Source organism: Microchirus variegatus (assembly GCF_963457635.1).
Source record: "Microchirus variegatus genome assembly, chromosome: 22".
Lineage (NCBI taxonomy): Eukaryota > Metazoa > Chordata > Actinopteri > Pleuronectiformes > Soleidae > Microchirus > Microchirus variegatus.
Window position 1 is genome coordinate 12,432,220 of NC_139823.1, and position 13,076 is coordinate 12,445,295.

A 13,076-nucleotide genomic window follows, 5' to 3' on the forward strand; every position below is an offset into this window, starting at 1 on the left:
GCATACGGACAAAGGTAAAAGCAACATTGTGTTACAACATTTACAGACTTTATTTCCTCTCCATGGTACAGGCAGTGGAAACATAGTAACAATAATTCAGGAAATAAGGTGCAAATAATTGACTTTATTTTTTATTAAAAATAACACATACATACATACACATATTCAGTCCCTACTGGCATAAGCAGGCATCTGTGATATCAGATGCTGCACAATGTTAAAAAGTTATTTTTTATTAAAAATAACTATAATAAATATTTTATTTTAATGCTCAAAAATTATACTTGTGACGTGACTGAAATCAGTGGTTGAACTTGAAGATGGGAAACATTTTGTCATGAAGATATTGGACTTTTTCCCGCCGAGTCCTCAGCTTCTCAAATTCAAAGTAAGGGATCTGAAGGGGACACAAGAAGAAATCTTGTTTGGAAGTAACAACAGCAAGTCGTAAGTAGTTCTTATCTGTACAGATTCAGTAAAATGTTTGATCAGCTATTGCTTGAATATAATGGTATAGTCCTAAAAATGACTCTACAAAATTAATCTACAAACAGAATCTGCAACCACTTTGGTAGTTCTGGTGTTAATGATGGTTAAGATGCAGCACTGAAAGTCATACCTGCACCACCTCATAGCCCATCCTGTGGAGGTGTCTCCTTTTAGTGACTTCCTTGCCCAGCAGGAGTCGTGTGTTACTGCAGAAGCGGGTTTTCCCATCTAGACACAGTGCCATCCTACATGTCGACAAGACGACATCAGCTCACCGCTCACAACTGACTTTGAATGGTGCATGTGACTGTCTTTAATGTTTTTAGTTTTTTGTTGCGATGTACCATCCAGCCTCTTACCTCCTGTGCGTCTGCTCCCACTGAGAACGAGGCAAAACGTATCCATCCTCGTCCAGACAAATCTCCACATCTTGGAAAGAAGAATGAAACGGAGAAACACCATATCTGTGAGTAAAGATTTTCTAAATTCTAAACAGGCAGTATTGCTGTTGTGCACCACATCTCTGCTCTTGTGTAGCATTACCTATGGTGTATCCACTGGGAATTAAGATTCTGGTCGAGTAAAACTTTCCTCCCAAGAATTGAGTGAGTGACACTTTGACCTGTTTGTACAACAGATTGTCCACAGGTGTCTCAAAGGCCTCGTCCACAGAGGAGAACGTCCTCACATGGATGAAGCGGGGCAATCTGGGACCCTGATGAAGGCGATAGAGAATATTATTTATCGATTTTTCACTCTATGAACAAAAAGAAAAGTACTTGCATATACTTAACCTCTTAAGTATATGTACAGTTCACTTTTATATCACTATCGGGTTTTGCTTAAGACAGTGATAGTAGCAAATGGGTACCTTTTCAATATTTCACTCACCCGGTAATGTTTACATTCTAGTGAGGTGGAAAGATGGAGCTGTGTCAGTTGTCTCAGTGTATTATTGTCCAAAGGCTCCCCCTGTGCTGTGGGACAAACAATGACGCTACATATTAACTTGCTGTAAATCAGATTGTTCAGCAAAGACTGTATTATGTAAACTTAACTCGTAACTTTAAAGGTATATAATATAAACTGATTTACTGTGTAATAACTGAAACTACAACTAACTACAATATAAAGTAAACAAGCTGAAAACAAGACACAGCTGACAAACTTTATGTGTCCTCTCTCATCAAATGTCTCATAATGAATATTGTGACAGTCGACTGTCTCCCTCTCCTTTCTCCCAACATGTTTCCCTACACATACCTTGCAGCCTCTGTAGGAAGTATGGACTGAAGACTTTGGACATGTAGTTGAGTGGAAAGCGCTCCAGGTGGATGCAGGCGTGCAGCATCTCTATCAGGGAGCGAGGCTGGAAGTGGGACAACCTTGTCGATAAAATGCTCTCCAGCTTCTTGAACATCTGACTGGAGCACTGAGGGATCAAGGTGAGATACATCATCAATAAAAACGATCTACATTGTGATTTATATCTCGAACGACACACATCTTCAGATTTAAGTACCTTTGGCAGGTAGTTGAGTCTCCCCATGGCGACAATCTGTCTGGCTATCTGAGCGGTGGTGTGCTCCTCGGCATTGCACACAAAGTTCTCAGCCACAGCCTCAAAAATTGCCTCAGATCGGCACCTGGTCTGCAGACAGTACTCCATGACAGCGCTGATCAGCTCTGGCTCACATTTCCTCAGCCTCTCTGACACAAACAGCAGCACAAGATGTTCTGATCAGCCTTTCCCATTCAAAATGTTGTCTTTTGGCACAGAAATAGCAAGAATTAAACCTGATCACACCTGGTAGCACTTTCTCCATTGCAGTCAGGAGTTCTTCATGATGCTGCCCCAAACGCATCAGGGCAGAGAGCACCTGGATGATTTCATGGTCCCTGAAAGCACTGAAAACCTGTGACGCTGTGTGACTCAGCCTCAGCATCAGGGCGACAGCCTGTGAAACAGAATATTAGTATCAGTGCTTCATCCTCTTATAACACCTCACATATGGGAATACATTTCAATACAGTATGTGCATGTTCTCCAAGAACTACTTGGTCTGTGTTTTGTTATCGTGGTCAGAAGCATGGTTGTGGGTGCTGCGTTTCATGCAAGAGATTTATGTGTGTGTTTTGGCAAAAGTAGTGCCAAACTCTTTAGTTTTGACAAATGGTGAAATGTGTAAGTCTAAAAGAAAGTTTTAACAACCTGTCTGTGCTGTAACTTCTGCAGGTGCTGCAGAAGATCACTGACTTGACTGGCACTCAGCCGGTGCACCAGCCTCTGTGTGACTCTGTGCAAAGACGACAGCATGAGAGCCTGCTGCTGGCTGCCAGGGTCGTAGCACAGAGCGAGCATGGAGTGAACTCTGACAGCTTCTCCGGGAGAGACACAACGGTTTTCTAGAGCAGAACCGATGAAGTTCAGGACCTCCATTAACATCTCAGACTGACGGCCTTCCACGGCGTGAGCCACCTCACCCAGGTGGCAGAGCTGAGTCACCCCGATGCCCCTGATGGTGAGGAGCTGCTGGCACTCTTTGATCAGTTTGACGACTACAGGACTGTGGGCTTCCAAGCCACACTCATCACACACTCTGAGTAAAATGGCTAGACCTTCTGCTCTGTCCTTGATGGGGGAGTCTTCCAGCCTGGCACACAGCTCAGCGATCACATCGTCTTCAAACAGGGACTGGATATTGACTAGTGCAGTTGCACTGTTCTGTTTGGTGTGTAGTGTGTGCGGAGGGAGACGGGGAGCCGATCCTGATTCCGCTTTAGGCGAAATGCATCTTACAATCTGTTGCACAGTCAGTCGATCGTCTCCTTTCACCGGGAAAAGCACTGGAGTGAGGAGAGGGGCTGCTCTCACCTGCTGGACCATGGCTGTGTTTGCATGTGCACTGTGGAAAGGGCGCAAACCTGTTAAAGATGGCTGTGGTTGTGCAACCACAGTTCTGCTGACCACAGGAGAGCACGTTCCCATGGAACTGCAGCGGATTGGAGCACGACTGAATGTGGAGAACGCTGAGCTGTGGTGACACGCTGCCCTGACTGAGGAAGAGATGCAAACAACAGACTTCATTGTTGACCTGAAGATGTGACGACCAAGTTCCACCTGAAGACAAGAAACGTCACTGTAAGTAATATGACGTTATTTTCTTTAGTACACAACACTTTCAGAGAATTTCTACATAAACGATTGAGTTCACATTAATTTATTAATCTGAATATTTTACAACCAACTTTTGATTTTCTAAAATCTGGTTTGTGATGGTGATAATTTATGGACCTTTGCACAAGAAAACCACAAGAAAAACATCAAAATATAACTTTGTTTTATCAAATATTTACACACTTGTTCATGAATGAAACTTAAACCAACATTTATAGCTCTTACCTCCAGTGAGACAGCTGAATGACGAGTAGTGGGGTTTACAAACACGAACACATTACAGAATCTCAAGCGTTTGGTAACACGTTGTGTAAGGTTTGTGTTTACGTGTGCTGCCGCCCAGTGGTTAAAGAGCAAACTGCACGCTGGTCTGGTTTGTGTGATGTCGCCTGCTTCTTGACCATAATGACGTCATTAGGCAGCAGCCAATGATATCGATCTTTTCAATGAGTTGCTCTCCAAAATGTGAGGCAATGCACATGGAAAATAAATTGTTTATTTTCGCTATTATCCTGACCAAAATATTATTGGAATAATTTAAAAATATGATTTAATAGTTTGTTTTTTCAGATTCTTGTATATAGACGGTGTAACCATTTTTTGTAATATACCTTATCAAAAAAGTATTTAATTTTTATTTAACCATGTTAAAAAAAAACCACTGAGATAATGGAAATTCAACAAAAGTTGTAGGTGCAATAATTGGATATCTCAAGTCTGATAGTTCAGTTAACCTATTATGGCTTTATTATTTTCCCAATTTGAACTATATCATTTACAGCTTCATCATCATGACCAACTCATGATGCCATGGCATAAGTGTTAACTACCACAAGATGGTGCTATATACAAAGAAACTGGCCTGCCTTGCTCTCATGTTTACCTCCCAAGTCACAGCTGAGCTTCATTGCATCCACATTTAACACATAAGGAAACAAGCTATGAGTAATAATGTCAGCGTAAAAGCAGAGAATCAGCATTTATTGTGTTAATACAAGGTACACTTAAACACAGACAGACACACAGGCCATAGAGTGACATAATGACAGTCGTGTTCTGTAAATAAAAGTCAATTTATTGGATGTTTTTATAGGTTTAGGTTTGTATTCTGATATTACAGTTTATAAAAGTCAGTGGTTCTTTTCAGAATGTGGTTCTTTTCAAAACTCCATATCTGTTTTGAGTGCATGAGTGTCCTTGTGTGTGGCTGGTGAGACACAGGGTTGATCCAAAAGTCATCTCCTTCCATCTCTAAGACCGTGTGTGTGTGTGTGTGTGGGTGTGTGTGTGTGTGTTCCCCATCTGGTCCCCTCTATCTCCTTTGCAAAATGCACCACCAGCCCTCTGGACAAGAGCTGGACTGAGAAGAAAGAGTGAAAAAAAAAATAGCCAGGGTTTTCAAATGGTGAGCAGGGCAGACTAGATAAGATCTGGTGCAATAAAGTTACTGTTCTGCCGGTAATGCTGATGAATCACACCAAATAGTCACTCTGGCACATGTGTGTGTGTGTCTGTGTGCACATGATATCAGTATTTCTTTTCTTTTTTTTGTAAATGACCCAATGGAAATATTGACTTTTGTGTAGCTAAATCGTAAAATAATCAGTACGACTTCCCCAACCAAACACGCGTGTTTACACACCCCCACACACATTAATAAATCATAATACTAATAACAAAATTTGTTGAGTAACTTCTGTATTTCAGCTTGTTGTGACAGAATACACCTTTGAAATTGAATTAAACAAAGACAGATAACTTTGCGTGTTTATCAGGGAAACTGGCAAAGGTTTTGGAAAATGTTGGCACAATGGAAACTCATGCCAGTACACGCATTGACCTACAGTATTACCCACAAACACACTGTGTGTGGGAACCACGCTGCAGCACACTTATACTTATTACAGCTCATAATCATAAAGTTCATCTGTGGTGTCATTGGCCACATCTGGAGTTTCGCTCCGTCTCTGTCTGTACAACAGGATTTCTGCTGTTAGACGTTAAAATGGTCCGTGGTTAGTTGGTATCAAGCCACGTATTATATTAAGTCATAAACAATCATGAAGGAAATTGAAATGTTTTACAATTTACAATTAAAATGTTCAGCCTGGAAATTGTTGATGTTGAGGAAATAGAAAGTATAAGAAACTATAACTGAAAATGAGGATCTAAACTCCACGTATAGCCGTCTTTTAGTTTGTACATGATTGGTTCTGAGGAGGTGGGGGAGGGCCACAACACACTCCAATCTTTTAAATTTGCGTCGCCATTTTAAACTCTAGCTTTATATCTTAATAAAGCCTCTGAAACCCTTTAAAGGTACTCGCAACCATTTGGTGGACCACACTCTAAGTCACATCTCTACCGTTTGGTGTAGTTATGCAATGCTCATGCTCTTTACAGGTCAGAAACCATGTGTGCTGTTGTACAGCCACCAAAGACGAGTGAGTGAGTAATATTGGTCACGAAATTGCAGTTAATATGACTTGTTCTGAATGTTGTACTTTTATTATGAACAGACGTCTCAACCGTTTGGTAGAGGACTGTATCTGAAATATTGTAGGGTATAATAATATATATATATATATATTTGTTGTTTCTTGATGCGTACCTTAAAGGGTTAAGTTTCAGTTCAAAATTGACAAAAATATGTCTGAATCCCCGTTCCCAACATGCTCCCAGATGCAGTGTGTGGCCCATGGATCATTAACAACAGTGGCTGTGCTGCGATCTAGCAATACTACTACTTAAATATGAATTTTGACTACTTTTTCGTGTTTAATCGCGGAGGTCTATATATGCACACATTGTGCAGGAGAGACTCAGGAACCCCCTATAGGAGGGGCTGATAATGGGACTCTCCTCAGTATCAAATGTCAGCAAACACTAAAGTGCAGGGATTCACAAAACGAGACAGATGAGCATCGAAACCCTAGGCAACAACACTTGTTTTCTCCAATTCTTCCTCTACAAATATGGCACAAAATGCCGGAGAAAATCTCAAATTCCTCTGGCAATTCAAACGCTATGATTTAGACCGGTGGTTCTTTCTTGAAGTAGCACCTGAGAAAATATTGAGCTCTTAAAGTAACACCATTATCACCGACGTTAAAATACAGTGGTGTAAAGTCAGCTGCGGACTTTACACAGGAGGCAGATTTATTCCCAATAAGATAATTGACTCTCTCATCATCATCCTCCTCCTCGCATATACTTCACATGCCGGTATAGTGAAATTAGATTAAGAATAATAAGTATTGTTATTTGTTTCATTTTTAAACACACTCCAGTAGAAAACAGTATTTCTGATTTTCCTCCAAGTACCACCAGAGGAAGCTTGTGTACCACTGGTGGTACCCGTGCCCCAGATTGAGAACCATGCTGCAAAAACCCCTTTAATTACTTCATCGACGTTTTAAAAAATTGACCTCCTCCTTATCATCACCAATCTGCACATTAACCATTATTTTTCTCTCTGGTCAATTCCAAGTGTTGTTGTGATCCAAACAATATGCATCCAATTATGATGACAGAGTCATTGAGCTGAAAACTGGGCTGGCCATGTGTGTGTGTGTGTGTGTGAGACGAAAAGCAGGGATCCACTGTATCTGAATCACACCACATTATATAGCACGCTGTTGACAGTTTTGCGCTGGTTTTCAGCGCTGAGGCAGTTTCCTGGAACAGGGTTTTACTTTCATTACTTGCTGTGACAAGACCATCATTTCGCATAACTTCAGTTCCCCTTCTCTCTAAGAACAGACTTTGTGTTTGTGGACGTGTAAAATCATGCGGCAGTGAGAGGTATCAATATTTCGTACTACACACTTAAAGTGTGTGTGTGTGTGTGTGTGTGTGTGTGTGTGTGTGTGTGTGTGTGTGTGTGCCAGTTATGAAGGAATTTTATAAACATGCCTTTCTCTTGGGAATTCCTGGGATGGCTGTGGTTTGTTTTTTTTGTTTTAAAGGTTAGGGCCATCATGTGTTTCTGATTTAGATATAATTCAAGCTGTCATATAAAATATTAGCTCCAGTGAGATTTCTAATCATTTTTTTTTTCAAATCATAATCGCCTGGGAATGTGTTATGTGTACTGTGCAGGGTGGGCGAGGCATGGAAACAAAAGGACGCACGTGTGTGGCACAGAGAAAGAAAGAAAACAAAGGGGGGGAAAGAGAGAGAATTACATCCAGAGATAGGTGGTGCATTCTGGCAGACAGTAGGAATCCATTTCACACCCAGATGAAAGCAGTGTGAGAAGGGGAATGTGTGTGCAGCGTGTGTATGATAGGTGTGGCGGCACAGGGGTTAGGCCTGTTAGCTTTTCCTGGGTGGAGGGAGGGAGGGAGGGAGAGAACACTTCATATCCCAGACCCATGCTCTCTTTCCTCTCAATCAGTGACAGACCCAAGGGGAAACTGCAGAGTTATTGCAGCAAATTGTTTATTGAGCATGTTTTTCTTTAAAGATAAGCCTTCCTGTTCGGAGATTTCCCTAATAACCCTGTCCGTATAATGCAGTATTGTGGTGTAGTACAGTGCAGCGTATTGTAGAGCTAACTATTTTGATAATCGATAATCGGTTTGAAGCTTTTTCATGATTTGTGATTGTTTTAGTTTTTAAAACTGTGTACATTTTCTTCGTTTCTTAACTCCACATAATTAAAACTGAATCATTTTGATTTGTGGACCGAACAAGATATTCAAGAACATCGTCATTTCCAGGTTTGACAAACACTGATCAACGTTTTTTTTTAAACGTTTTCTGACATTTTATGGACCAAACGATTAATCAATTAAGAAAATAATCGTTAGTTGCAGCTCTACACTCTTAGAAATAAGGGTTCCAAAAGGGTCCTTCTACAAGGGCTTGAGGTTCTACCTGGAACCGTTTGCTTCTGAAAAATCCTGGTTTTTAAGAACCATTTTGATCCAGAGAACCCTTTAAAACCCATTTCCTGAATAAAGGGTTTTAAAAGGGTTCTTGGTGGAACCCTCCAAAAGGGTTCCAGGTGGAACCTTTATAAAATGATGAGGACAAGCTGAAGAACCTTGTATGGTTCTACTTAGTGCCTTTGTTTCTAAGAGTGTAGTGTAGTGTGGTAATGAAAGTAAACTGGACATTGTCGATACACATAATCCTATTCATTTATTAGATGTTGATATAATTTAAGTGATATCTTGATCTTCCGGGTGCACCATTGTTTTTTGGATTCATCTGCTTGGCTCTAAACATGCATGTGTATGTTGGTCATAATCTGACAGTGTGCCAGATGATGACTGAATCTGGAAAGTTGTTCAATAAGCACATTTTGTAAAATCTGTTATTGTATAATCTTGGGTTCGCAACCCAGTCGGAACAAGGAGCTTTCTGCATGGAGTTTGCATGTTTGCCTACGTGTGTGCGCTGGTTTTCTGATTCTCCGGTTTCCTGCCCCAGTCCAAAGACGTGAAGATTTGGGGATTAGGTAAATTGGACACTCTAAATTGACCGTATAGGTGTGAATGTGAGAGTTAATGGTTGTTTGTCTCTATGTGTGGCCCTGCGATGGACTAGTGAACCGTCCAGAATGTGACCCCACTGATTGCCCTATGTCAGCTGAGATTGGCACAGCACCTCCCCGCGAACCTCCGGTGGAGGATAAAGCAGTAGAGGATGGATGATCAAGGATGGCACATATGAGTGTGATTGACAGCTGGTATCCTTCAATAGGAGCCTGGTTGTAGATGGATAGGTAGGCGGGTGGGTCGTTAGGTAACATCTGTAAAATTCTGGTTATAAAAACTCAAATCTTGAGGCTTCAAAATGGGAGTTACCTTTTGCCTCTTGGTCTGTACCATTTGTTAAGATCTCACCAAAAACTGCACAAAGGCACTTGTGGCAAATCCTCTGGTGACCATGACCACCCCATGAAGGTTGATCTCTCTCTCCAGAGGATTTCACTGTAGCCACAAAGTGTGTAGCTTAAAAAAAGTTGTCACTGTCCTTTTGTTCTTGTACATACTTGTACAGAGCTAAAACATCATGTGCACTTTACAAGCCAGGTGTGAAATTGTACCAGTGTGAAATAAACTGTGTTTGACTCAACTTGCCCGTACACAAAGTGCTGTAGTTTAAAGATGCCAAAGGAAACATGAGATTTATATTAAACAGGTCTGCTTATCATGTCATGAGCAAATTCCTCTGTCACCCTATGCCATCCTTCTCTCTCCCCCTCCCTCAACTAGTAAATGTCAAGTGGAACGAAACCAATATCACAAGTTTAATGACTGAAAAATGCACTGCTGGCAGCTCTGAGTGAAGCTCCTGTATTTATCAGGGCGTTCTCTTTTACAGTTCTGCACTAAGTCCCCACAGATGTGTTATACATGCTAGAGGGACACGTCACACATCTCAACTCTGACTTATGTGATTAAAATGTACGAGTCAGCGAGTAAACAACTAAGGGAACTCCAGTTAATCACAAAAAGGCTTTTAAGGTCAACGTGGAGCAATCGCCGTCGTCGTCGGCAGCATCGCTATGGGAACCGCGGGGATGGAGGAGCAAATACTGAAAACTAGAAAACAATGGTTCTAGCTCCCGTGCTGGCGGACATCTGTCCTTGACTCGGTGTCTTTTGGCAACACATGGATTTTGTTTGTTTTTGTTCCCAAATAATGATGATGTGCTTAAGCAAACAGTCAGGGTGGAGATACTCAACCATTTAGAGGACAACCACAATGATTTTAGCCCATTAACCTCAACCAAAGCACATGTCATTTCAACTCAGTTTAGTATGAGAACTCAAATTAACAACATGAATGTGGTCACAACACACGTCTGCCAAACTTCCACTGTAATTGTGTGGATATGACAGTGTTGATAATAAAGTGTGCCTTCCACTTGATGCATTCAAGACGCTTCGAATTTGAGTCAATATCAACATTTTTTGTTTCATTTATAACGATTATTTTTGTAACCGATTAATCTGTCAATTATTTTCTCCATTAATGGTCCAGAAACTGTTAAAAAACATTGATCGGTCTTTGTCAAACCTGGAAATTACGATGTTCTCGGGTGTCTCGTTTTGTCCACAAACCAAAATGATTCAGTTTTAATGATTTGTTTGTTATGTGGAGCAAAAAAATGAAGAAAATATTCACATTTAAGAAGATGAAACAATCAGAAATCTTGTTTTAATCATAAAAATAATCTTCAAACGGATTATCAAAATTGTTGACGATTAATTCAGTAATCGATTAATCGTTTCAGCTCTACCATATATCAGAACCATATAAGGTTCTTTGGCTTGTCCTCATAGGAGAACCCTTTTGGAGGGTTTCACCAAGAACCCTTTTAAAATCCTTTATTCAGGAAAGGGGTTTTAAAAGGTTCTCTGGATCAAAATGGTTCTTACTGGAACCACTAGTGTTACCAAGAACCCTTGAAAAACACTTTCTTCGGGAAAGGGTTTTTCAGAAGCAAATGGTTCCAGGTAGAACCTCAGCCCTTGTAGAAGGACCACTTTGGAACCCTTATTTCTAAGCATGTACACAGACATTGTTTCTCTTCACAAAAAGCGTTTACATGGCATGTTTTCCTTCAGTGTTACAGTAAATACAAGGTGCAGTATCAAAAGTGTGAAAACACTGAGCTTAATTTTGTGGACGTCAGTTACAATGATGTACTGCGCTCCGCACAGACAAGAATCTCAACAATGCACATAATGTACATTATGAATCTAATGTAAGTGGGCTGATGGCCATCTGGTCAGGGGCTGTGCAGTGTCTCCTCCCAGCAGGCAACTGGAGTTGTGAGCCAAGACCCCAGGCCCAACACCCTGCCGGACTTTGAAATCAGATCTTTATTGTCCATAAAGCCGCAGCCAAGTATGAAGAATCAGCCCTCCCTAACAAAACACACTGATCCAGAGGAGAGAGAGGGATAAGACGAGAGAGAAACTGTAGAACTCAGAGATACAGAAGAGGAGAGGACAGAGAGTGTAAGGTGGCTGAAAGATAGATGTGCGGAGAAAAGAACAGCCAGTACACGAAGCATACTTCAAGTGCCGCATTTTTGCTCACAGCTATGCCGACTTAGTTATATTGAGATAACTCAATTCTCATAACTTTCTTATTTTATTGTAGTTGGTACCAGTTCACGTCAGTGCAGCCACACACTTCACACGGAGAAGCTTTCTCTACTGCTCAGATATCACCACATGTTCTGTTTCAGCAAAGAGCTCACCTTGTTTTGTTTTAGCCAAACACGGAAGGAAAAACGTCTCAGAGACAAAGAGAGAGAGAAAATGTACACAACAAACATTTACACATAGTATGTACTAACAAAGTATGATTCCATTATTATACAATGACACTATTAGTACATACATAGTTTGCAACACATATAAACAGTGAAAATGACAAGATATTACAGCATTTAAACAACATTGAGACAAATCACAACACAGTGATATTAAATCCTTTAAAGGCGGCGGTGTCAGATAATTCATTACTTTGTTATGAACGGCATCACCCAGAGGCACAACACGCTCATGTATCTAAACATAGCATATGTCAAAGCAATGCAGAATTATTGTATATATATACACACTGGGGGCAATTTGCCAGCAACCTAGAAAATATGGGTTACAATTAATAAGGCTAATAGGATACGATATATACAACAAGTCTGTTTCCAGATGTCAATATGCATTTTCAGTTGCATTTTTTTAGTAAAAACATGAAATGAAATGTGGATGAAAATAATCAAGTAACCCTCAAGTCTGTCTGTCTGTCTGTCACATGTTGTAAAATACATTTGTATAACGCCACAAATGGTTGTTAAAAGCACACATTTTCTTTGTCTCAAAATATTATAACATTTGGACTTTAATTTTATCAAACCATAAAAGTTGCTTTTCCTTCTGTCTCAGTCTGACGACAGGTCTTCCCATCGCGTCCGTTTGTGCTTCAGTAAATGATGGAACGGAGACCTGCGAGAAAGACAGTGGCACTTGACTGGGTGAGTTTTGCCTTTTGTTACGCTTGTGATTGATTGCATTACTGCAGTGAAACAAAGTCGGGTGTCAGTGGCTTTTATGGGCGACCACGGTACAGTGGTGTTGGATTTCAGTGGATATGCCCTTGGCCAGTCAGGTGATAATACGCCTGTTCTCACACACACACAGATACATGTTTGCACAGCTATTCTTATCAGGACACTGACTTCCATTCATATGAACAGTTTAGTTGTAGTTTAATTTATAAGGATCCCCATTATGCTGGGCAATGCTGCTCTTCCTATATTATATGGCCCACATTTAACATAGAACAAAACAATAGTATCACTGGCAATATAATAAATCAAATTATAAGAGCTAGTTATTCTCTATAGGGGCAACAATTTTCTTTGTATAGCACAATATCA

General features: G+C 40.6%; 1 protein-coding gene across 1 annotated transcript; it reads right to left on the reverse strand.

The window, feature by feature from the left end:
* Positions 1–301: 301 nt before the first annotated feature.
* LOC310943148 (FAST kinase domain-containing protein 3, mitochondrial-like) lies at positions 302–3,577 on the reverse strand (the record flags this gene model as incomplete). The annotated part of the gene is made up of 9 exons (XM_083908674.1): positions 302–397; positions 620–734; positions 849–918; positions 1,033–1,204; positions 1,381–1,466; positions 1,753–1,921; positions 2,012–2,199; positions 2,297–2,447; positions 2,702–3,577. The coding sequence occupies 9 exons, from the start codon at positions 3,575–3,577 to the stop codon at positions 302–304; spliced, it is 1,923 nt and encodes a 640-aa protein (XP_083764800.1).
* Positions 3,578–13,076: the final 9,499 nt, after the last annotated feature.